The sequence below is a fragment of the Bemisia tabaci genome, chromosome 7 (assembly GCF_918797505.1).
Source record: "Bemisia tabaci chromosome 7, PGI_BMITA_v3".
NCBI classification, from domain to species: Eukaryota; Metazoa; Arthropoda; class Insecta; order Hemiptera; family Aleyrodidae; genus Bemisia; species Bemisia tabaci.
In genome coordinates, this window is record NC_092799.1 from 27362178 (window position 1) to 27389615 (window position 27438).

Here is a 27438-nt window from a genome sequence, read left to right on the forward strand (position 1 = left end):
AGCAGACTACTTTCGAATGATGTTCAGGACTATTCCTGCTATTTTAGATCTTGCGAAAATCTACAGTATCGGTGAAACGAACATATCACATTTTATTGACATACTGGACAAGCACAAGGATGTGAACGCTTTGGGTTTTATCATAAATTATTTTCATATCGAACCTGAATTTATCGTTCTCATGTATTACATGTACCATAACAAAATCGAATTTTTCAAATCGTACCGTTCCGCTGAAAAATGTTGCTTTGGTTCGGCCTCTGATAAACCAACTGTTGATGACTGGAAAATGCTTTTCAAGAGAATCTTGGAAGGAATTAAGTACGACGAATTAGCAAAAAATCACGATGAAGTTCTGAAGTCATTGAGCAGCAAAATGATTAACCAGGGTTCGTTCGATACCAAGCATTGCATTTACACGACAATTCTAGCTGTTTGTGTGATCAAAAGTTGGACAACTTACGAGAAAGTACTTTTAGCCATCAATGCCGGTTATAAGAAAGGATTTGTGACTGTGCACGATTTTTTTTTGCCATCTTTATATGTACATTTTAAACGCAAGGATAAGAAGATTTGTGATGAGAAGAAGTTCTTTCAGGAAGTTATATCTCACGTGTTTGGCAAAAATCTCTCGGAATTCAGTCGTTTAGTAATCGACTTGGCTGCGATTCTACACATGTCAGCAAATTTTGATTCGGAAATTGTCCGTAAAGTTCTGTTAGCGGTTTCTTTTGTTTTTGCCAATTTCAATGTGATGAAGAAAATCGTTGTTTTTTTTGGTGACTACGGTACCGGCAAATCACTGTTGTGCAACTTAATACAAGAAATGTGCTACCCTAGCGTAACTCGAGCAAATGAAATGACCGATTTATTACAACGATCGAACGAGTCCGTGCGACAGACTGTTTTCATAGTTAACGAGATGAATTATTTGGATCCAAATGTGGTGAAATCTATTTCTGGGAATGACCCGGAAACTGCCAAAATATTCTATAAGCAAGAGAATGAGCTGATGGAATCTCAATGTGTCATCTACGGAGCTACGAACAATTTAATTCGTTTCAGGAATTCGTTCCGAGATCAGTCTAAAATCGATTGCGTTGCTGTCAAACGATTTTTGGTCATAAAATTGACAGGGCAACAGGTCAACGAAGGCTCTACGGAAGATGCAACGGAATCGAATTTCAACAACCTCATTGAAGGAAAATACAAAAAAGGCTCAATCAGTGTGAATAATGCGGAGCTCGGCGCCACATTGGCGTTTTGTTCTTTCTTTTATTACGAGAAACACCGGGACGACAGTTTTTGTCCGTTAATCGACACGAAGGATGAAGATTTACTCAAATACCAAGAGCAAGTTTTCGTTAATAACAACGCTCTCTATGGTTTTATCCGTAATTGTGGGTTCATCCACGCAATTGGTTTCTACATAAATAAATCAAAATTTTTGAAGATCATCAGCCGAGGAATTGAGAAGAAATCGAGAGTCGTTCCGACCATGAATGATTTTATATTGCAATTCCAAGAAAATTTTGGAATTGACCTACAAAATGTTAGCACCGACACCGTAACCAATTTCCACTTCTATGTTTTCGTTGAGCACGTTAAGTGTTTTATGGAAACCACAGAAGTTCCGGGCGCTCGGATTACATCTGAAAATTTGGAACTTCGTTTATCGGTATATATTAATACAATTGATAAAGAAGTTGCTCGGGCTTACTTCCGTCGAATGAATAAACACTATTTCAGTGACAATAAAACAGAGTTCGTCGGTATTCGTTTCAAGAAAGAAGACTTCTTACCGTACGATGGTTATAAAGCAAACACCGATTGGTACGAAGACACACAGTTTTACATGGAATCGTTCCGAAATACAAGCAGAAATCCGGATCACGATGATGCAGATAATCAAATCACGTCAAACAATAGTATGCCGTTCATGACCAGTGCATTATTGCCACACGAACTAGTTTTTGAACCACCATAATTTAGCGAAATAAGTGACCAAAGTCTCAAGTCATGTATAATGTTCCCTCGGCAATTTCAGAAAGACCTTTGATCATTTACTTTCCCTGTTTCTTAATGAATAATGCGAATCGAACAAATGCATCGATCGTCGTATTTTAATTGTAATGAGAGCATTCCAAATGAGACCTGAATATTAAATACGAAAATCACCAAAGTTTAAGTCATCAACCTGAAACCCACCAAGGCAAATCCGATTCAACGAATACATATACAAGTTTATATAATTTAAAAGAATAAATTTCTTGAAAAAAGGAGTAGATGATTCATTCGATGGCGCTTGTAAAGCAGTCTTCTGATTTACAGTTCATTTACATGAATATTTTTAAGTTTTCAACCCCAAATTTACGCTTGTCATATATAGTTTACGGACGTTTTATTATGTTAGAATTCATCCACGGGATGGTTTTGTCCAAAATAAAATTGGACCACTTACAAAGTTGTCACAGACACATTAGGTCCAACATTCTCGTACGCATACGGAGCAAGTAGGTTAAGAGAATATGTATGCGTACAAACATACACTTGCTTCGTGAACAACTCATACGTATGGACTGCTCTTCCCTCCGATATCTCCAATCACAGATCTACTCCCCTACAATCAAAAGAGATACAAAATCTCTTACACGCGATGAACCCAATGTTACCACCGAAATTCTAAAACTCTTGACCTCTCCTAATTAAAAAATTAAATTTCCGTTCATACTCCCATTTTCAAAATTATCTGTAAAGACGTTATTAGCCTGAGACGCTAAATGTCTTAAAATTATAATAACTAAGTAAGTAACTAATTTTGCAGTGCTATTCATTCTCCACTTAGGAACATCTTCGTCAGGAATTTAGTCCGATACTCCGAGTGCTTATAAATAATTGAAACAGTGTAAATTAAGACCGTATATATCTCCCAACTGTAAAGAGAATAAGTGACACAACTCTTGCTTAATGAGGAGGAACAATGTTGACCGTCGAAAGTCAAATGTGAGTCAATAAAATAAGTCAGCGGGTACATTAGAGTATCAGTTTTGCTACACTCTCGTAGATCTTCATCTCCTCTTCCATTTTAAAAAGGAATTCAAGATTGGAAGGGTCTGCACCTTCATTTACATTTATGACATTTGGGAATCCACAGTTTTATCCGATCCCTGATGGAGGACGCGACTGAACCTTCCGATTTAAATTATGCGTCACAAAGCGGCTCAGCTCAATCGCAAGAACATATCTACGATCCAAGTTCGACCACGGAAACGTTTCATGAGCGTAGGTCCGTTTCTTTACAAAACGATGACGATGAAAAAACCCGGGAATTGGAAGATAGTTTCTTGCGTAAATGTAATCTTGAGCGATTTAACGAATTCAATTTTAATCATGGAAAATATTATACAGTTATTCACTCGCGAAGTAAAAATGCGCATTTTGGGATATCGTCCCAGTTCAGACCGAATACTTTGACCATCAAAGACTTTGAAAAAGGTTCAATCAGTGTAAATAAAGTCAACACAAAGGACGAAGATTTACTCAAATACCAAGAGCAAGTTTTCGTTAATGACAACGCTTTCTACGGTTTTATCCGTAATCGTGGGTTCATCCATGCAACTGGTTTCTTCATAAAAAAATCAAACTTTTTGAGGATCATCAGCCAAGGAATTGAGAAGAAATCGAGAGTCGTTCCGACCATGAATGATTTTATATTGCAATTCCAAGAAAATTTTGGAATTGACCTACAAAATGTTAGCACCGACACCGTAACCAATTTCCACTTATACGTTTTCGTTGAGCACGTTAAGTGTTTTATGGAAACCACAGAAGTTCCGGGCGCTCGAATTACATCTGAAAATTTGGAACTTCGTTTATCGGTATATATTAATACAGTTGATAAAGAAAATGCTCGGGCTTACTTCCGTCGAATGAATAAACACTATTTCAGTGACAATAAAACAGAGTTCGTCGGTATTCGTTTCAAGAAAGAAGACTTCTTACCGTACGATGGTTATAAAGCAAACACCGATTGGTACGAAGACACACAGTTTTACATGGAATCGTTCCGAAATATAGAATATAGAATTCCGGATCACGATGATGCAGATACTTGATCAAATCACGTCAAACAATAGTATGCTGTACATGACAATTTCACTATTGCCACACGAACTAGTTTTTGAACCACCAAAATTAAGAGTATTTCTGTAGTTTTATTTTATTTCACTTGCCTAACTTTATGATCAAATATTTTTGTGCTCACAATACTCTGGGTATCTTGATATTCGCAATAAAAATGTGTTAACTTACCCATTACATATTACCTACTCTCCAAATTTTTAACATTAAAATTTTTGTGGCTAGATTCTTCAGGAATGTTTCCAATTTCAAATTACCTGAGGGCTTTCTGTTTCTCATTAGAAAAGTAGATCAATCAGTAGAAGTAGTTCACAAGGATCATCATAGCAATGTGTCTTTTCAGAAATTTTAAGTACATTGTTTAAGTAAACTATTTCACTTTGAATAAATAAGGAGTCTGACATTAGAATTTTCTTATGCTCATGTTTGTGATATTTTTTAGCCTTTCAAAGTTTACTGATATCATTGACTTTCAATGACTTCATTTGTTAATATGTACATCCAAGATAACTGCTAGCCTTTGACATTTATAGCAACCTACGATTAAAATTAGGTAACCATTCCAACCCTTATAATGTGCAGGAAGAAAAATTTGTTGCAAAATTATTGGGTAAGGCTACCTATTTTTTTTTTTTTTTTTTAAAAATTTACCTCCTCCAAATTATTTGCAGAAGTAAACTTCGCGACGACTCAGTTGCTGACTGGCCATGGCTCTTTTGCGGCTTACTTACATCGCTTTAATATCAAAGATTCTCATCAATCCATTCGATGCAGTCAACGTGATTCGGCGGAACACGCGATGTACAACTGTGGCAGATGGGCTGCGGAAAAGCGGGAACTTGAGGGGGTCATCGATCCCATCCCGCCTCCAAAAGAGCTAATGAGTGTGCTACAGGAGAACAAAGGAAATTGGCTAGCGTTTGAGCGGTTCGTGGCGCGCCTTATGTCAAGCAAACGTAAAGATGGATAATGAGTGGCCTAGCGGATAAAATTCAATGTGCGACCACACGCAAAACTGATCACCGCCAGTAAAGACAACCTTGATGTAAACGGATGCCTCATGTGGGTCAGAGACCCTCGGGTTTCTGGCCCTATTTACCACAGGCTATCCAATTGGGGATAACGCGCTCAACGCATCCGCTGAGCTGAGTCATGTTTAGGCTGCCCCCCCCCTCCGAGTGGGGGGGTCGCTAATTATTCCCCTTCATTTCAGGTAGCCGCAACTCTTCTTACCTACAATAGCTATGTAAGAAACCAATGTATAATACCTACGAGACTTTCCTCGATTAGGTCAAGAAGAGAATAAATGTTTTCAATTCAAAATATTGGACAATTTTTAAAAATTAAAAAAGGAGTCAGGTAGATGAAGGTAGAATTTTTTAAAAAAGCCCCCCCCCAAAAAAAAAAAAAAAAAAAAAAAAAAATAATTCTGGCGAGACTGTCACGAGCTCCCGATCCGTATCATTGAGTGTCAGCTGCAGCCCGTCTTCTTTTAGACACCAAAGTATTGCCTCTAGCATTGCAAGTAGAACAACAAAGGAAGGATTACATGACTGCTCGAAAAAACTCCTCTTAAATTCCAGCTACCACTTAAACTTCGTGGCAGATTCCGAGGAAATATTTAGAAATTTATTCGTTCAGTAGAAATGAAGGAGCTGTCTGTCGAATTTTTGATTTTTCCGCCTGGCGCTCACAATAATTATCCGTCCTGAATTTTGAAAGACCTAGGTGGGCGAGTGGTGGAAAAGAAGAAAGAAAAATCGACTCGAACTCGTAAAAAATATGCATTTCCATTTTTCGGCTATTTTGAATGTCGCTCTATTACCCTTATTTTTATGCACTACCCTTTCAGCCATTATCATACTGATCATTTTGAAGATATTCAATGAAACGCCATTCTTTGACATGAAAACTGGCTACCATTTTGACAAACTTACCATTCCACCTTCCACAAGCTCATTTATATTTCTTGTCGTTAAAACGTAAACTAAAGGAAATACAAGAATTCTATCATAGTCATTCTCCAGTGAATCGGAAAATAAGAAATCTTCACCCCGATGGATTTTCATGTACTTTTCGGGAGCCACCAGCTCAGAAAGAAATTTAAAAAAGCTATTAAGTCCGATTCTATGGGAGCACATAATCAACTCGTATTTTCTTTCTCCACATGATTATTTTTATTTAGATTTTTTTTTATTTTTTTTCTCTCAAATATTACAATACAACTGTCATTGGAAATGTCTTGTTAGACACATTGACATTTGACAAAATCTACCGTGGATAAATTGAATCTGGTGTCATCTTTATGAACAACTGTCTCTGCACACATTTACACATTACGTCGAACCAATTCTATTGTATGAAACCTCTTGACACCGCAATGAAGAAGGCTAGCGTCCGCTGCTTCTTAGGATTGCACAAGGAAGAAGAATTTATTTATTTTTTGAAGCAGCCAACTCTTTTATAAGATCGAGCGCTCGTTCAGCGCCCTCCGTGTGCATTACATTATAGTTACGGAGAGTTGTACCCAGACCGGAATGATTGTTTAGAGTTTTTGCAAGCATATGGGCACCGTCGTTGACGAGTAAAGTTGTCGTATACTTTCGGAACGAATTAAAACCAAGGCTAGAAATACCTTCGTTCCTGGGCAATTGAATACTGTTCGTAGCCGCCAGTTCCTTTAGTTTTTTATACATAAAGGTTACTGAGGAGAATATCACTTGCTTCTCTCGGACTCTTATACTTTTGAATAATGGCGAGTGATTTGTTTGATGGGAGGTTTGTACTGCCGCTAGTGCTTTTTGTCGTTGCGATTTTACAACGTTAATTATTGCCATCAATAAATTGTTCATCCCGATTGTTCGTTGTGTTTTATGTCCTACACTCCCTTTGGAATGAATGAAAACTCTCTCATTCCTTCGGATGGAATCCAGATGATCCATTGTCAGTTGCATAATTTCGTTGATGCGTAAGCTCGTACTTACGGAGAAAAGAATGGCTAAACATGTGTCGTACAGAGCCAAGTCTTCGATTCGTTCCATGGAACACGTCGACTTTACGAATGATTGCGCAACATGTACGAGTCGACGGATCGCGTTCATGAATTCGGTTGATGCTGCGCGACAACCTATGGGTTTACTCTCGTTTTCGCGGTCGCTCCGCAATGATTTCAAGTAATCGTGTCCGATGTGAAAATCTTTTGGGAACATCCGTTTCAAAGTCGCGATTATTTGCATTTTATACTTCGCCTTTAAACGCTTATCTTTTCGATCTCGCAGCGACTCTAGCAGTCTCTTTGGATCGGAGGTGAGAGAATTAGAATCTATTTCGTATCCGTTCCGCTTAAGCAGTCTAATATGCGACGTCATAGAGAGTACGGTGCTTTTAGATAATTTATCTGCATCGAATGAAGACACTCTCCCAATCCGCAACAAAATATTTGTGGAACTTTCATTGCTTGATATGTCTCTACCGGATCCGTTGATCTGGTCTGTTTCCATCTCAATTGTGTTCTGTAGACGAGTAACAGCAGACCTCCTTCAACGAAAGACGTTACTTTCACTTTTCGGTTAATAGGTAACCAACAATATCTTCAATGACCCGTTTTATTGAATCCACGTGAGCCGTCGTCATGTTTAGGACGTACTGATCACTTTTTTTAAGAGTCAAAACCAACAACACCAAGATCAAACTATCTTTATTCGATTTAATATAATCTCTGATTTCCTCGTGTTTGTCATTAAATATCCGGTTTAATATATCGGTTAAATCTGTACTATTCGGAAATTGTTGTTCAATTAACTGTGCTATATATGATTGAGGAGTGCCCTTCCAGAACTTTGGCAAGTTTTGTGTATCGATCGATTCATGAATTTGATCGACATGCTCTTGGATAATTCCGTAGGTTGCTTTGTGAGCAGAGTTCGAGAATGATGAAGGATTTATGAATGTATTAACCAGTTCATCACGTGATTCCGCATCTCCTATATTGTTTGTTTTCTTTCTTGAGACATCTCCTGTGGAATCGATCGATACATGTTGTTGTCCTTTTTCAAGTATAATATCAGAAAAATGTTCTTCTCTATGGGAGTTATCATGAGCATCATGAAATTCACTCTGATCATCTTCATCTGAGCTATGTAGTGAATCCTTGAGTGTTGGCTGGGTATTTGTAGATTTCGCACTTTTGTCATTATCTTCCTTCGACAAACTTGACGTGCCGCTGGTCGAAGTCGATTGGTTTGAGGATGTAGTCGAAGTGTGTTGGGTTAGGTGTGTCGTGTTCATCCCAGAATTTGGCTTTTGGAATACTTGGTTAAAAGACTTAGAGGTATCAGGGAAAAATGTTTGTCCGTTACCTCTTATATTTCGCTCGTTGTGAGTGTTTTTCAGATGATACATTACATCGGACATGCTGTAATTGGTATCATTTCTTCTTGTATTTCTAAAAGGAAGCACGTTTGAGAAATTGGATTGAGCACCGTCAGCGTGGTGAATTGGCAAAGGGAATTTTTCAAAGTTCTGAACATTCCTGTCTTCATGTTGTAAATTTCGAGGGTAAATGGGCGTTTCAAAGATATCGGGGAAATCTATAAATCGAGAACGAGCCTTTTCGAAGATAGTTCCTCGTGGTAAACGTTTGTAAGCAGGGTGGTAGTTTACGATGTACCACTGTTTCCCGTCCGCAGATTCTTTATCAGTTGTTTTAATTGGGTAGTAAATAGTGTTCCTTCCTTCATTGTCAATGTTTGCATCAGCAGGAACTTTTTTAAGCCGCTGAAAATGTAGTTGAGCGTTTATAGCTTCTATGGCAAGACTTACCCACTCTGCCATTGTTTTAAATGAAATTTCCTTATACTTCTTGATATCGTAATCGTACTATTTTCTCTGAGCACATGGATGACACGTTGGAAAACGGCTTAATCATTCACATTGAAGATGATTTAATTGAAGACTTAAATTGCATTAAGCTTCACTCCACTGAAAACCGGGAAACCAAGAACGAGGACAGAGAAGTCACTCAAGGATGGCACGAATCTAAAATGGAATGTGCTCTTTCAACCGATTATCCAGTAGCGAATGATACGTTAATTGAGACTTCGACGGAGCAGAATGTTAAAACTGTTGATGGTCTGACGCCGGTAAAGTCCGATGAAACCTACTTTGTATGCGCCAATTTAGGAACGCAAGGAGAAAAATGCGCGATCCATAACGAAAATGACGAAAGTATTGTCGATGAGGAAAATGACGACTGTGATGTCGACGAAGAGAATGATGAAAGCAATGTGACTGTTACCATAAAGGAATGGGCAAATTTGCCGGAGCTGCAAAAAATCGAAGCCGTAATGTACGAAAACCCTTACAAAGATTACGTTTTAAAAAAAGAACAAGCCACGAAACCGAGATGGAACATACCCGCGCCACGAAAAACGGTGAATTATGGACACTTCCGCGATTTTAATCTAAAAGGTCCTGACGGTGCGCTTGTAAATTGGAATGATAATTTCTTCGCTCAAAGGAATTGCCTTGACAGAAACGATATTGAATTAAATCACGAGATAAAAAGTTTGATACACGCTGCGTCGACATTGAAAACTCATAGGACGATTTTTATCATAGTGCACGATTCGGTCATCCCCGTCGCTTACGATATGAAGATATCATCACGACTGGCTCATTCTGTATGGGCAATTGAGAAATTGTACGATCACTACGAATTTCCCAACATGGACATTTTAAATGAACAGTTGCTATCGGAGGAATCCTCGATCGTTGCTTATTTTCATGCTCGTTATATGAAGTTGAATGTGGACTCGCACGGACCGATCAACTCAAGAATAACTTCAAGTTCACGAAAGCGCACGATTAACGCAAGATATCTAATGCAAGGTACAGATGATTTGGCAAAAAAAAGGAACTTCACGTACGAAACGGTGACAGGACGATTCTATTATGATTTCACTTTGATCATTGTGAGGAACGGGAAAATTGCGGAATGCGCCATACATGGTGTACGGTCTAACATCCTGGAACTCGTAAAGAAATACGATCCAAAAAAAATTTACTGTGATTACAAAGAGGGCGACTCCCTTCATACTTTTCTGAACTACCCATATCAACCGCTTTACGAAGCCCTCCGGGATAGAATGGTACCTTTACATTTAGTTAGTTTAATGAACGGCATTAATCAACCTCATGTGCGCAACAGGGAATTACCATTTTGTGATAGACGTGATCCGCTTTGCTCGTTTTGCCGTTGTTTATGCTTACTAAGAACTCACGCTTTTGCTAAAACGAGAGGTACAGACATTGTTCACTCTTTGGAGCGGAAATTCAGTTCTTTGCGTGGCGAGGGAGAATATCATGACTCGGCGGTACTTAAAACGACCAGAGATAAGCACGATTTAATTGATATTCAAACGAAAAAACTGAAAAAAAGAAAGGTTTATGAGTTTATGAAAAACCAGCCTCTTAAGACTTTTAGTGAATTCTCCACGAATACGAACAATTCAAGAGCAGAACGAACCGTGCGATTCCGGAGATTAAATTCGGATCCGCGTCGTGATGGTTTCTTTCGAATACAATTACCACAAAGGCTCGAAAGACGGATCGAAGATTTAGAACCGCACGATTTACGTCATGAGCTCGAACGCCGAAATGCTCAAGCAGTTTGTAATTATGAAATTCCTCGTGAATTTGAGCAGACCATCCAGTTACGTCCTTATAATAGGTTAATTTATCAGCTTCCTGACGGCGGATTATCAATTCGACTAAGGAAATGTGTTAAATATCATGAAAGATCGCCAAAGAAAGTCCGTCAGTTCTCCGCTAGGAGGAACGTGTTCCCTTCTGAAATAACAACGTGCAAACAAAGACGTTATATGTGATTTAATTCATTCTGATTTGCACTTGTCTTTTCAAGCAGATGCTCTCGAAGCACAAAAACATATACCCATAAGGACATTTTTATTTTTTAGGCCAACTGTTGTTACACAACATTTTTTGTTTTCTATTATTTATTTTTCCGAGAAACCGATTGCTTTTTTAAAATATTCATTTTCATGACCTACTTAGCCAATTATGATAACGTCGAAATTTCTTCAAGTCCTAACACTGACCGAAAAAATTTGCTAAAATATACTTTTTTTAAATTAAACATTGACAAACTTATCAGTAAATCATTAGATTTGAGTTTGGTGCTGCATGGTTTTATATTTCTTAAAATATTTGACATCCATCGTCCCTTCTGATTGAAGAGGAATGATTAAAACATTCCGGGGCAAATTTGACATCATTCGATTCGAAAGATTTGTAATACTAAATGATAAAAATGTATAAATTACTTGAGACGACGATGGTAGAAAAGAACCACATTTATATTCGATGTTTCGATGTACTAGGATAATTGGGGCAAATGCATTGCGGCCGGTAGTTTTTCCGATTCAACTTTCGTTTTTCCAAGATGTGTTTTTTTTTTTAAAATATAATTTCTTATTGCGCGCGGAATATTTGCAAGGTGCTGCTTCTTTTTGGGAGTAGCCCTTTTTTTTACGCCTAGAATTTTTCTACGACTTGTATATTTCTCGTCAGAAAAGTTGACACGACGCTTCTTTCCTCTAGAACTCTCGACTTCTTGTGGAGTTGAATCAGTCAATCCATCAAACAATTCTGAATCAGACCAGTAATTTTCCGGCTGCACATCCATTACGGTTTGCCTTGTAGTAATTATTGGGGCTGCCAGATACTCTTCCCTCTTAGCTCTGGGGGACGATGAAATATCATGCAGCGGTGAATTTGACGCAAACGAATCAATATCGCCTATGATCATAGATTCTTTTGTTGAATTATTGTCAGTCCGCTCGACATCTATCTCTTTCTTTGAGTCGACCATTTCCATTCCTCTAGAAGCTTCCGTTCGTTCGGATGGTAGCAAGTTTGGGAAAGTTTGAAACCCAGATTGTGAGGCAGAGATTTGCTTCTCGGTTGATCCTCCCAAAGAATGCTCTGAAAATACAGGTATTTCTGACTCTGTAAAGGTTTCGATAGTTTCGGCTCTTGTTTTCTTGATCGCATTTTTCGATTCTGTAAAGTACTCTTCCTCGTGAAATCTCTTTCGCTGTTCATTCGTGTTTGATGCGACTGAGTTTTCGTTTAAACTTTCTTTTTCAGTATGAGGCACAAAAACCTCTTTAGAATGGTTTTCAGTCGGATGGCTTGGCATATGAATGAACGGCAAAGAATTGGCATTTTCCACTTGTCCTAACTTTAACCGTTCTTGCATATCATCTATAAGATCGCTTAATACATTCCGCAAGATGGGTCGTGTGTTTGAAAATTCAACGTTTATCTTACTGGCTCCAAATACGTCCATGATAATATCTTCAAGCTTAAAAATATATTTTAAGACTCTCACGTAATTTGATGCCGTCTTCTCAATACCCTCCATCCGATCCATATCATCGGAGCTATATCGATGTCTCATTTGGTGCACGAGGGTGAGAAAATCATTCATTTTCGATCGAATTGATTTTATAGTAACGGACCGAATTGTCTCCTCGCTTTTTTTGAATTGAGTTATGGATTTCTGTAGTTCCATTAATTTATTGTGGTGCCTTTCAAGCTTTTCACCTGTCTCGGTGCAATTGGGTTTTTCACGCTCTGCTAGAAGCATATCTTCGGTTTTCTTTAGCTCTTTCGTTAGATGCGCGTCTCTTATCTCCGCTTCTTTCGAATGTTTTTCATACTTTGATTTTAGATCCGTAATTTCTCTTTTCAAATCCTCAATCTGTTTTAAACTTTTTGGGTCCGCAATTTCCCGATGCAACATATTTGTCATTGATTCATCTTCCTCGATAAGTTCCGTTTCCAGTTTTTCTCTTAGTTTCTGGCATTTGTTAAGTGAATCTAATTTTAAACGTAAATCACTTTCGATGAGATCCAACAAAGAAAATACGTCTCCTTCCGAGTCCGTCGATTGATTTTCATCGACACTTCTTTCTGCTAAAATCCTCGAAACGTTACGAAGTCTAACCTGCAATTCTGCCTCGCGATCGCTAATTTTAACTAATTTTCCGTTCACGTATTTCAATAATATTTCGGTAAAACGTAATTGGTTATTTTTCCTGTTCCATAAAAAATCAATTCTCTTTACACTGTGTAATATTGCCGATACCATATCGTCGAACAGAGTGTGCATGCTCCATCGCAGGAAACTTCTTGCATCCCGTAAGTTCCGGTGTGTTTCCGGGTGTGCGTGTTTAAAATACTCACCGAAATATTCATCTGCACGAGCTTCGAGCGTTTCAGAAAACTTTTCTTGCAAAGTCAATGCTATGTTCCGTGTTATTTCTTCGAAATGATTCATCGAAGGGACGAATTTAGTTGAAAATAAAACAAAACAACGTAAGATGTTCTTTTTAAATTATTTCATCGTCAGCCGTAAGCCTATTTGATTTGCAATCTTAACCCACCACCGCCATGGAATTACCTATATCTTAGCATCCAAAGAAACAACAGACGGCATTCCGATTATTATTCGGATGTACGGAAGCGTAGAAGGAGAGCTACAAGAGAAGCTTTTTGGTCGTTGGATAACGGAGTGTCTCCGGAAGCAACCAAAGCGTTCAGCTGAGGATTAGTAAATTCATACATTTCTATATGATCGAAAACTGAACACCTACCCTCGTAGCGGAGTGGCGGTGTTAAGCAATCACTGCCATTGCTTCCAAAATTTTGTGGTTCCACGTCCGGCACTTGTTGCGTTCTTACTCCGATCATTTCTTCCATTAGTCTGGAAGATTTTTTTTCCTCTGCTTGATTTTCGAAACTGGAGGAAAATACTGGTGACAGCGAATCTCTGAATTCTCTGTAAATCCAAAGGTTGTGTGATTGTAATATTAACGTGAAAAAAACGTACAGCCTTGCGTCATCTTCTTCACAGATAATTTCGTATACGTCTCTATACAAATACTCAGGTAAGTAGTATGATGCGCAGATCATTGAAGCGTTTAGTTTTGATGCCGAGGCTGACGCGAGCTCGCGAATTAGAGAAACGTGCTTTTTTACTTCAGACTTTGAGAATTCGTTGCTTACACTTCCGGTTGAAATTCCTTTTGGCAGAATGACTCTTGTGCGATCTATTGACGTACAATTTCCGTCAAATTTGTAGAAATGAGTTCGCCACACTTCAACTTCATTTAAGTATGGCAGATGAATAGTATGCCCATCTAAGAAAAGAGTATCGCCGATTTTGTCCCTGATAACGAGAAGTGCAGAGCCTTGATCTAAAATATTTTGCGAGCATAAAGCGTATTCGATAGCATCTTCGATGGTCAAAAGACGAGACGCACTTCTTACGGCAACTTCTATTTCGGATGCTTGATGGATCAGAGTCATGATGTGATGGACGCAAGAACGTTGCACAGGTCCAAAATCAATGTGGTGAATTTTACCATTAGGACTAATAAAATGGTAGTTTTTGAACGGGAATACCAAGAATATAGGCATGAAGTGTAATGGAACTGTATTCGTTTTTTTCACATTCATCCGGTCCCAATAGGATATAATTTCATGCGGATGCGCAACTTGTTTTTTCAAATTAGGCCGAAAGCTCAATATTTGTTCTGATTCGTTTGACTTCATTCCACCGCTCCTTTTTTTCGAACAAACATTTTCGGGTAACGTCTCCTTTGCGTCCATCAGAGTGTCACTTTCGCTGGAATATGCGTCCGTTTCAAAATTCGCGGAAACAGCACTTTCAGTCCCAGTCATCGGTATTAACGCAATCTTGCTTTTGTCAGGAGAGCAAGTTTCAGGGACTCCTTCATCATCATGTGAATCAAGTGTGCATTGACGTGACAAATGGCGAACATCGAGCTTTGGAACAATTGAAGAATCGAAATGTAAAGAGCCGTATTGGACAGAAGGCTCATAAAAAGCAGCAAAAGCTGCTCCATTAGAAAAGTCTGAATCGAGTATGAACAGCGCGAGTTGAGATTGCCAACTGTTGTCGATTTCGAGAACTCGCCTGTCGGTCATTTTTCTGGATTTCACTCGTTTACGTGCTCTATAAACTGCATTACAGTAGAAATACGAGGCAAAAGTAACGTTTTCCGTATATCTACAGACTATAACTGACTCAAAGATCAGTCCCTCAAAAGCAGATAAGTGAAGTGTTTCTTTCTCGACTACAGAAGACCGGAAACAGGTTATGAATGTTTGTTCCGTTTTTTTCGTCATTTCATCTTCCGCTACAACAAATTTTACGGGGAGACACAACACATCGCCTGCAGTCAAAGTAACCTCGCGAATAAGTTGATTCAACAGATTTTTAAGGTTCGTCGGTAAGGCTCCTTTTGACACGCACTCCTTCTCGAGCGCGTCTTCGATTTTCTGTCGATCAATGGATCCATCCTTTGATGACGAGAGATTATGTTTGCGTTTGAACTCTGAGTGATTCGCCAAAGCATTCAGAATCGTATTCCAGGATTTTATCAGCTTTGCTCGTAGCACCGGATTGATTTGCCGGTGATTACAAATAACAGCCGCTTTCCTTTCGATCCTAATGATTGTCTCTTCGTCCTCCTTAAACGAAATGAAACGTGATGCGCTCTTTGCAGAAATATTATAATCTCCGCGAAGAATGTGATCACGTTTCAAAGCAATATTGGGGGAATACCAATCAGCCACGAATGTATCGTTAACCCTTGGGGAATCTTGATAAATACTCACATCGCGAGCGATCATCCAAACTAACCGTTGAAACGAGGTTCTTTTATCGTCAGCAGCCACGCCAGTGAAACGCATCATCTTGAAATCTTGATCACTACTTATCAGCGTTCGCTTGAGGACTTCATCTTGTAAGTGTAGGACTGGACTTATTTTAAAAATGCCGCACCTGATGGTTGGGAAAGTCCACTAATTATGAAATTCTCAGATGATAATGAAAATTCTTTGTAATTTTAATAGCGTAAAACATGTATACCAAAGCATTGATACTATTGTCATTTCGTCTTTCGGTGAAAACCGCCTCTTTCTCCTACAGCTCCAAAGTAACCGTACATTTACTATGAATATTTAATTGACTGTTTCACCTGCTATTAGAGAGTACCTATGTCATGCGTGGTTCTATGTGGAAAAGTTGGGTGACTGACTTGAATTTTTGGATTCTTTATTTGAAAGAGACAAAGATTGCCAAGAATTCCTTGGTTCGATTGTTTCGTGGATAATATAGGGAATCGATATTCGTATACATAAAGGATATTTTCGCCGTTCATCTGTGGTGCTTTTAATTGCCTGCCCTTTTCCACAACAGAAGAGTCTCTTTTGGAAACCTGAGACGTTGTGATTCTATCGAAATGATGTGTTTGAGTGATCTACAACAAAACATACAAAAGTATTGCATGTTTGCCGAGCTAAAAAATTGCGGAGAGAAAGTGTCCAATTTTATATGCAATACTCACTCAGTGAGAATTTTCAATTTGATTTATCGTTTCGTAGAATTCTCGACGGCTGAATTCGAATCTGATACCGCGATTGTAACGTACTATACATCAGATTCGAACAAGACTATCCCGACTTTTCGTTTTGAGGATGGCACAATCAATATGACCGAGCTCAGGATGTTTGCGGATCGAGTAAAATTGAATGGATCAGGAATAGACACGGAAAGATTGCAAAGCATACTCGCGTGCTCAGTCGGACTTACTGCGAGTCCTATCGCTTGTGTGACCGGTGGTTGGTTGGATAACCCATCGACGTATTTAATGGTGGAGTCCGAACGCAACACACGCATCTCATACAGGAACGCTTTGGAGACGTTACCGGAACTGCACAAGAAACTTTTCTATTATGCGCTACCTTCTATGACGATAAAAAACGACGAAGAGCATGTCATACGTGTCGAAAATATGATACTGAAACAAAGCGGTAACAAGATGGAATTTACACCCACGAACAAATCACTGCTGTTGCGTTTCAACGGGAAACCGAACTGTCTCGCAACACCGATTGTATTGGGTGCTGTTTACAAACCCAACTTCGTAAACGATACAGTCCGATACACCACGATAAAACCTTCGACCTTGGGACAAATCAGATGTTAAAACCCGTAAAATCCTTTTGGCATATATCTTGTAAACGACCGACTAAAGTATGTTAAAACCCGTAAAATCCTCTTTTTCATATATCTTCTAAACGACCGACTAAAGTAGAACCTACAGATATCTCGAATCTTCGCACAACCAACATGCTATCAAATCGGTAAGACAATATAATACTTTCCACTTGACGTTTGACGTATCATTTGCTGAAGGAATGTCTTCGTGCTCATGTCTTTGAATGGACTTAGAAAATACATCATTAATCGGTGCAGATATATATGAAAATAAATTGACGACGTAGCATAAGTCTCGTTGAGCGTACGGACGCGATTTAGTTTTTTTTACTTTACGATGGGTATCCACAATGCTAACCATTTTTTAAATCGGTTCTTAGAAGGGATGTATAAACGGAACAGCGAAAAATATAACATTTGCGTAGACGGTGAATATATACGATACAAGGGCCAAATCGCAGAAAATCGATACGAGAAAAACGTCGAGGAGTGCATAGCTATGACTTCTTTTACTTATCTAAAGAGAACTGTAAATTCTATCGAGGAGTGGAGGGCTGCATCTCCGACGAGTGTCATCGTTTACATGGACGGGAAACGCGTTCACAATAAAACAATGAAACGGACCGAATGTCCGTATGACAGTACTTTGATTCGTTCCTTCTTTATGAACTTTTGTAAAATTGAAGGTTATAACGTTGAAGATCTGAGTTTTACCGAGGCTGGTTACGGTGAAGCGGAGCTTTTAATGTATTTGAACCGTGATAAAAGCGCGGAATTAAACGTTTATGTGACTCGAGACACGGATATGATCTCAATTTGTTGTCAACACGTGCCAACGTTTATATCCACAAATTCCTCAAACAAAGGGAGCTTGCCCTTCAAAATAGCGAATTATCGGAAAGTATTGACTCGTGAAAAAAAAACAACTTCATTGGCAGATGAACCGAGTGATCATCTCTTGGAATGGGAGGATCACGAATTAGAAATAGAGGACGACGAGGATCCGTGCTCAATCATGAATACGAGTCATAAGCAAATCGTAGACATTAACGCAACTTATGATGATGAAGAATTGAAAAAAAATAATTTAGACGTGATTGATTCTTGCGTCTGGTGGGTTTGCGGCAACTCAGGTTCGACCGTACGGACGATCGGTTTTGATGGGTGTTCAGAGCGTTTTGGTTTTTCCGGAAAAGTTTTCCGGACATTCTTCGGTATGTGTGGAACGGATTTTAACGAGGATTATTTTTTAACTCCGAGCATGTTCCATGGCTTCTTTGAATCAATCAAATCGGACTCCGAACGTGATAAATTGAACAGAGTTCAAAGTGTCGAACAAATACTTTCCTTGATTCTTCTTTTGGGGCTACGAGGCGGTGGAGCACTCAGGTCAGCAGGTCGTCTTTCGTCAAAAACCTTCAACTTATTTGATTTAAAGCAACAACAACAATGTAACGCACTGACGGAAAACCATTTCGATCCGGAAGGAATGCGATCTAATTTCGAACGTTACTTTACATATATAAAAACTGGCCAAATGAGTAGTGAACCTTTTTCCCGATTTGATGCTGGTCTATATTCTCGGCATTTTGTTTATGCTATGCGTGGTGCTCTGTTTAATACATTCACTAAGAAAGAGCTTCAACATTGGGCTAATGAAACGTCATTCGAAGATGCTTTAAATGGATTATCCTCACATTTAGGCGAATACGATCACAAAATCGCTCTTCAACAAAGCAAACGTAAATCGAAACAAAGGGACATTACATCTGGCAAGCGAGCAAAACTTCTCAATTTTTCGAACAACGTCTCAATGATGGATTCCAAAAAAGTCGAGAACGACGTAAGTTATTTTCAAATTTTTTCTTCTCCTTCATTGCTCGTACCTAATTCTCCTCTATTCCCCTTCAAATTTGAAATTTTTCCTAAAAAATTTCAATTCAGGTAAATGGAATATCTTCAAATTTAGGCGAATAAAATCATAAAATCGCCCTTCAACACAGCAAACGTGAATCAAAACGAAGAAATATTACATCTTGCAAGCGTGCAAAAATTCACGATTTTTCAAACAGCGACAGATGACGGATGCAAAAAAAGTCAGGAACGGCGTAACTTATTTTCAAATGTTTTCTTTTCCTTCATTTTCTCATACCTACTTCTCCGCTACTTCCATTGAAATTAAATTGTTTTGCGTTCCTTTCAATTCAGGATTCTGCAGATAAAGAAAAAAACGGAGGCATCTCTCAGGGATTTTCAACTTCACCGATTGAAAAACTACCTGCGAATGAATTTCAATTATCGGACAGTGAAGCTCAATCTTTGACAGGGAATTTGTTAAATCTGGACGAGGTATCATTAGACGATTATTAATCCTAGTGATCTGTAACAGAATGTTTCGCTGTAAAAACATTCCCTCGTTTACTTCTTTTCTGTCTAAAATAAATTATATCTCAATCAAATTACTAGTTTTTCCAATCAAACTCCATTCCGCTTCTTTTTCTGCGATGACGAATATGGATCAAACAATTCTCTTACCGAAATTGTCAACAAGTGAGCCGTACCGTGAGAATTTGTCGTACCCGGGATGCTCGATCAATTCTGATTCGTCGTTCGAAAATGATATTGTAACGGTGCTTGTTTTGCTGCCTTGACGAGTGAATTGTTCCGGTGGACAAGGAAAGTATTTTCCGGCATCGCTCATGGGGGAGAAAAGGGTAAAGCAAGGATAGGTTAAAAATAATTTTTTCAGTGACTTTACCGAATATTCAAGATGCGTCGTTTTATCGGAACAAGGAGACATGTGATCAGATGGATATACATTTAACACATTAGTTTTTCGGAAATCTCCACAATCACAACTGAAATTTTGTCCGTCATCAGAAAAGATTGTTCGGACATCGGTATGAGCGCGATGAATCATCGATGCACAATAGTTCCGCATCGGTTGCAAACGCTCAAACGGATGCTCAATGTAATTGTTCCCTTGAATATCGGTACCTTCAAATTTACAGAAGAATCTGTATTGATTGTCTGGTCCAAAACGAACGTCTAATTCATTAGCGTCTGAAAGTCCTTCTTTTGGATCCACGGCTTTATTTTTCAAACCGTCCCAAAATACATTTTTTGGATCGTAAAACTTCGAACTGTTGCAAGCAACGATTTTGTTTCCCAAGGGTCCCCCAAACGCACGGGGGAATTTAGGTCGGCATACTATCGAATTAACTGTCATAATTGCAATAGTTGTTTTCATGTTACACTCAGGGCGTGTTCCTATAAAACAGTGCGCTCCTGACGTCAACACAACCGAATCAAAGATGTAAGTGTCCCTCTTGCTGATATTCATAACCTTTGCAGATGAATTTGCACAAGCAAGCACACAATCAACATCGCTTCCAACGTCGCCAATACGCACTGGACTTTTTCCACAATTGTTAGCCATTGTTACGGAAGTGTTGGTAGAAATTATATTCAAACTCGGTATATTATTGATTCCAGAGGTGTTTACAAGTGAACTTAAAGCGTTATTTGTTGCGAAATTTTTCTTCGTTTTTGAAATTCTTTGTGTAATAGTACTTTCGTCGAATCGGAAATAAACAACTGCGTACGCTAACACAACAACAAAAACAAAACAAAACACGACTAATAATCTCGTACAATACATCATTAATGTGGATGTTTTTTTCCTGCTTAGTAAGTAGTGTTCTTGAAATCGATGCGATCTGTGTGGTTAAAATGAATGCGATGTCTTTCGATATTGACGATGCTTTCACTCGATCGTTTCTGTACAATGTATGTAGAGATTCTACTATTTTGCGCAACATGAATTACGAGAAAGTTGAAACACCGACGTTGCGCGCTTTGGTTAACAAAAATTCGGATTTGGAAATGCGACAATTGCCAATTTTACTCGGTAAGCGGGCCACCAAAATTGCTTTGGGATACTTAGTTGAGAAATTTCCGCATACCAAATCGTTCTTAAGTCCAGATCGAATATCGGTAAAGCTAGAAGATAACGAATTGAGTAGTCTTCTTGAAAATATTGCAGACGACCGTCCAAAAAACTTACTGTGGACATGCGTCCAGAATATTGCAAAGGATGCTTTAAACCTTTCAGTAAAGAATATCACTGAAGATCTCTTGCGGACGGACAGAAATATAAGAACCGCGAGTGAGTCAATCGCTAAAGATAACGTCACCGACTCTGATGATGACCGTTATACTTCAAAGTTGAAAATGAACGTCGGTAGTGTCAAATTTCCGTCAGGCAAAGATTTACATGAGAGCATTGGAAGGAAATCCGAACAGATTCGCCCTGATAACTCTTCAAAGTATAAAAATTTGAAAATATATTCGAGCGACCTATTGGACATGAAACGAACCATGAACGAGTCAAGCGCTAACAGCAACGTTACCAGTTCTGATGACGAAACTTCCGTTTCAAAGAAGGCAATAAATGCCGATACTCTCGTCGTATCAGAACAAAATGAAAAAGAACCATGCTTGGGAATCAAAAGGAAGTACAAACCAATATCCTCTGTAGATTCAATTAACGGTAAAAATATAAAGGTATCCTCGAGTGAAAAGATTACAAATGAGCCCTTTGCCAAGGAGATCATTTCCGACTATAGTGATGAGTATCTTAGTTTGAAAAAGAAAACTAAGGCTGACTTTGTAGGAGACGGGAATTTACCAACCAAGAAAAAAAATAGATTTGAACCTACCTCCCCTGTAAACTCGATCACCGATGAGAACCTTACAGGTTCTGATGATGAATGGCATGTGTTCAAAAGAAATTTAAACGCCTCTGACGTTGAACTCACGCGAAACAACGATTTACGGGCGCGTAACAAAACGAAGTACGATCCCATTCTCCTTGACAACTCCATAAGCGGGGTGAGTAAAACTGAATCTTCGAGTGAACGTATGAGCCAAGTTATTAATGATGACCACCGTCCACACGTTAAGTCGATGCTCGATGGCCAAAGAGAAGGTTGTGAGCAAGAACATAAAATTGAAGTTCACGAAATTGTTCCTGAACCGCCTTATTTAACTGAACCTCGTTATTTTACATCTTTATTTGATACGATGCCAATTTCACCACTATCGAAATCACCACCTTCAGATTGTAGCATATTGGAATCGGAAAATATCTACGATGATGTGAACGATGACTTTGGTGAAGAAGTCGACGAGACCACTCGTGGAAAGACGGGCGATGAGAATGAATTAGACAAAGACATGACGCCTCTGTCTAAAGATGATACACCTGTTTCAATCGAAGGAAGTTTTGAAGAACACGACCATACCCCGCTACCAAATATCGGAAGGCGCATGGAGTTTACGTCAACTGCCACAATGCCGGAATCGAATAGTTTTAACGCCGCCAAAGAAAGAGCGCCTTTTGACTCGGTTAATCTTCATCAGCCTAAACCCATGAAAAATGTCGACGTTAATGAATTTTTAGCGATGGTCGCAAATACAAATTTAAACGCTCTTAATAATCGCCAAAACACCATTCATAATTTAAATGATGATATTCTGGAGGATATCCATGGGATTGAAATTCGAAATCACGATATACAATCAAACCATTCAATTGCTAAAGTCAATGAAGAAGGGAGAGAAGAATGCAACCAAATCGGTCTGGAAACGTTGAAATCAAACTTAACCACAGAACCAAATAAAGTCGCATTTAATGACGAGGCAACTAGGCGAGGAGGTATTCAAAAGTCATTACAGGGAGAGAAGAACAGTGAGGATGAATTTGACTTTTCTTCGGATTAATACTTTTCAAGGAGTTGCGGTTCAGTTGAACGGTATATATATCTATATAAATAAAATCGTTGGGGGTTTCACTGTAACGCTTATTTCTGGAGCTCTACCGAACCGATTTCGACGATGCTTGACTCTGGTGAAAGCCCTTGACGTCCCGATGTCCGCAAAACTTTCAGACTTCCAAATTTGTCAGCCTCTTTCGCTTAAGACGCTCTTGAAGCCAAATCCACCCCCCTCCGACCTTAAGTTCCCGAGAGTTGCGGTATGTTTCCGTTGTAACGCCTACTTTGAGAGATCTACCGGGGCGATTTTTACGATTTTTGGGTCGACCGCAAGCTCCTAGCTTCTAGATGCTCGCAAAATTGTCAGACTTCAAAATTTTTCAGACTCTTCTTCCTGAGACGCTCTTAAAGCCGAATCCACCACCCTCCGGCCTTAAGTTCCCGGAAATGGTTATGTTCCTGTTGTAACGCCTATTTTGAGAGATCTACCCTTGTAGCAAAAGGTTATTTTCTGCTTACTATTTAGAATCGAAATAGCTTCTGCATATAGCGTGTTTTACCTTCTTTTTGAGCAACTACACGCCGTGGAATAGAATGCTTTTTGGAGCATCCTCGCTCATCGTCTCGGGGATGGGGTTCGATTCCGGGAAGGACTGACCCGCGCTCACCCTCGTCATCCACGCTTCACTCCTCGCCACTCCTCGCTAATTGCAGCATGCGAGAATGAGTGGATGCGCGTGCTACCGATAGAGGGTAACTGTTTCATGACCCCTGTTGAAATTTTGGCCTAACTGGCAGGCATTTTTTCGGAATCAGAGGCATTCTCTACCCGAAAGATTCTTCCTTTAATCCAAGAGAGCGTGCCTCTGGAGCATCTCCCGAAAAATGACATTTTTCCCCCGTAATCATTAAATTTTAAGATTAGGAACCGATTTTTATGAATTCTCTCATCATTACCATGTAGAATGTATAGTCCCGAAAATTTTAACGTATAATTCCATAGTTTAGATAAAAAAACGAAAGAAATACCATTAAAAGCGCAAAGAGCGTTTAGAATTTCCAACTCATTCCAATCGGCCTCGTACTACACTGCAATGTGCAACTCGACTAGGTCCAAACAAGAAAAGCATCACACGTTTTCTCGTCAAAATTTGACGTAGAGAACATTCACATTACGGGAAGTTCGGAGGTCAACTCGTAAAAGATACGGTAAGAGATTTTTTCCAAAAAGATCCAATGGAGACTATATTCTACGAACGACGTATTTGTGAGTGATTTTTTTTGTTTTGAACTGATGTTCATTGAAAACTTTTACATTTTTTTAGGATTTAATTTTTAGACCACCCGTTGAGTAATTTGTTCCTGCGGTAAAATTTCGAGGATGAAACATATTGCATGCCGCTTCAATCCTTACCTTGCATGCCCAGCGGCTCATTGCTGTCCTAAAATATCAAGGCTTCCTTAACAAATGCAATTCTTATGGCTTAAGGAGACCTTAATGTTTAAAAGGCGACTATGAATACGACCCTAAGCCTTGAAGTTAAATGGATAGACGGGTTTACCGATGCAGTTTAACCTGTTAAAGCGAGGACAACCTTTTTTTTTTATTTTCAACAGTGTTCAACAGCGCTCTCCTAATCGAAACAAAAACTTAGATTTCACCCTTCATGGAAATTCTTAAAATCGGCCGATTTGATCAGGGCACGCGTGTGGTAATAACTAACCAATCAATTTCATTTAACTAACACAGACTGTGAAGTCAAATGTATTTTATCTGAAGCAATACATCCATCATGATTTTTACCATTCGATTATCATCATACGTAAAGTGTTTTTACTCATGTTTCAAGTAAAAAATTTAACCAATTTCAAATAAAGAAATGTGTGACATTGCAGAACGGAGCGCTTTTTGGGATATGTTGATTTATGGCGCGAACTACTATTACAAATTCTCAATTAATGAAAAATATTCTGTTGAGATACCATCAGTCTATATTTCTTTGCTACAATCGTTATTTCCAGAGAAAGTACTCGAGCGGTGAAGTAATTTCTTATTTGTAGCCAGCCACCATTACTTTAAGCTCTCTTACCTCTTCTTCCATTTTTTTTCACAGTAGCTCTACCGTCCTAGTGGGTCAATTTTCATCATTTTTACGACAATTGATAGCATACAGTCCCCGGATAAGCCCCATTTATCTACATTTTGAAAATATGACCTCCTAAAGATCTATAGGGCTGATTTTCGTGAGTTTTGCAGTGCTTGATACAATTAGTGTCCCTAGATGAGTCCGTTCTCTTTAGATTGACTCTCGGGAACCTGGAATCCAGGCCACAAGGAGCGCGAAGCGCGATCTCCGAGGGTTGGGCTGGTAGTGGCCAGGGGGCACAGGCACATTCGCTAGTTTAAACAGCCTTCTGTAATCAGACCAGTAAGCAAAGGGAATGAGAAGTTAAAATAATCATACGTGACAATCTTTTTCATCCCTTGGTTTTTCTCACTAAGCCTGTTCTGGTCCGGGATCGGTATCTCCTTGATTTTGATTTGACATTCACATGCCTGCCAGCCGTTTGAGATGGGCCGACAATACTAACACTTGCCCTCACTTTCTTCCCTTTTTGCTGTAGTGCGTACGGTCAAGGACCCGTGACTTTTGTGCCTCTATTCTGCCGAAAAACGCCGCATGAGCCTTCAAAAATTGCCAAATTGCCTTTGTTAAGAAATCTATATCTTCCATTTCGGAACGTCCCTGACTACCTGACGATTTCTACACGGTGTTGCAACACCGAAGCACCCTTGATCGTTGGTTGAGGAACCTCGAGTTAATACCACTCCTATTGTTCTTCGTGATGAGCCGTGAAGTCTTTCGCCGCAGACCCTTTTCTCTTCTTTCAGCAATTTTTCATCCCTTGGTTTTTCTCACTAAGCCTGTTCTGGTCCGGGATCGGTATCTCCTTGATTTTGATTTGACATTCACATGCCTGCCAGCCGTTTGAGATGGGCCGACAATACTAACACTTGCCCTCACTTTCTTCCCTTTTTGCTGTAGTGCGTACGGTCAAGGACCCGTGACTTTTGTGCCTCTATTCTGCCGAAAAACGCCGCATGAGCCTTCAAAAATTGCCAAATTGCCTTTGTTAAGAAATCTATATCTTCCATTTCGGAACGTCCCTGACTACCCGACGATTTCTACACGGTGTTGCAACACCGAAGCACCCTTGATCGTTGGTTGAGGAACCTCGAGTTAATACCACTCCTATTGTTCTTCGTGATGAGCCGTGAAGTCTTTCGCCGCAGACCCTTTTCTCTTCTTTCAGCAATGATACAAAGAATTTTAATTGCTCAAAATATTGCCAATTTTACCTCAGAATGAATTTCAGAGTCAAATTCTAAAGAAAACTGTATAAAAAAATACACAATTTGAATAATTTGATTGAATTTTGACCTCTATCCCGGCTAAGTCTGAGAGTTTCCGACACACATAAAATTCGTTGTAACCCTCGATTTTTACATTTCAAAAATATTTTCTTTCAGAATTTCACCCTGAACCTGATTTTGAGGTGAAAGACGCAATTTTGTGATTACCTTGAAATTTTAGTATGAAATAAAGGAGAAATGGGTCACGGTACAGAGGTCACAAGGATTTTGATTCTCTTGACGGAAAAAGAGCCGAGCCCTCTAGCCTGGGCCTCCAACTGCATTGTTCGTCCTTCGCTGTTGCCATTTGCAGGATTAACTCGTAATGATGACTCACTTTCCAGGGACGATCCGAAATGGAACGGAGTATATTTCATCTTTACTTACGAATATTTTCCTTCCATTTTTTTACGATAATTTCACAGTAATTGAAAATTCTAAAGGAGAATTTGTATGACTTCCTTTAAATATAAATATTTTACCGGAGAAGTTTAAAAAAAATTGAGTGTCCACATTCTTCCTCAGCATTGCAGCATTGGTTATGGTCTCCACGGTGACTCGACGCCACGTCTCTTTAATATATCCCCGCACAATTTAGTTTCTACCATTTGGTACTCATTTTGTGGCTTCCTTGATTTTTTAAATCATTTTTAATAAGTTTTTAAAAACTCTTAAAATTTTATCGTACAATATGATTTTATACAATCTCAAGAAATTTTTCACCCCAATCGTAACAGAATTACATCGACAGTTCATTCTTTTACGGTTGGACAACTAGGAAAAATCTCAAGAAATTTTACCGAAATAGATTGCTTAGAAAATGATTTTACGTCATTGACTCCCCCCCCCTCACTCGCGCCAATAAAATTTCTCGGGTTTCGGTCAGGTTATGATAAGAAAAAAATTAAGTATTGCAGGGTTTTTTTAAATGTTCTACTTGATTCAGATATGGCAATATAAGAAATTATCACTTCAATGTACTATTAGATATA

General features: G+C 39.0%; 2 protein-coding genes across 2 annotated transcripts; one reads left to right on the forward strand and one right to left on the reverse strand.

Annotated features, from left to right (window-relative positions):
- The first annotated feature begins 19 nt into the window (after window positions 1-19).
- Window positions 20-2904, forward strand: LOC140225074 (uncharacterized). The gene has a single exon (XM_072302568.1). The coding sequence runs from the start codon at window positions 20-22 to the stop codon at window positions 1985-1987; it is 1968 nt and encodes a 655-aa protein (XP_072158669.1). The 3' UTR covers window positions 1988-2904.
- A 16868-nt stretch (window positions 2905-19772) lies between these two features.
- LOC140225075 (uncharacterized) lies at window positions 19773-20915 on the reverse strand. Its single transcript, XM_072302569.1, has one exon. It carries the CDS (start codon window positions 20913-20915, stop codon window positions 19773-19775), a length of 1143 nt encoding a protein of 380 aa, XP_072158670.1.
- Between the last annotated feature and the right edge of the window lie 6523 nt (window positions 20916-27438).

What these genes read in the sequence shown, in the direction of transcription:
- LOC140225074 (XM_072302568.1), top strand. Translation starts at nt 20, where the DNA reads ATGTTCAGGACTATTCCTGCTATTTTAGATCTTGCGAAAATCTACAGT.
- LOC140225075 (XM_072302569.1), bottom strand. Translation starts at nt 20,915, where the DNA reads ATGTATTGTACGAGATTATTAGTCGTGTTTTGTTTTGTTTTTGTTGTT.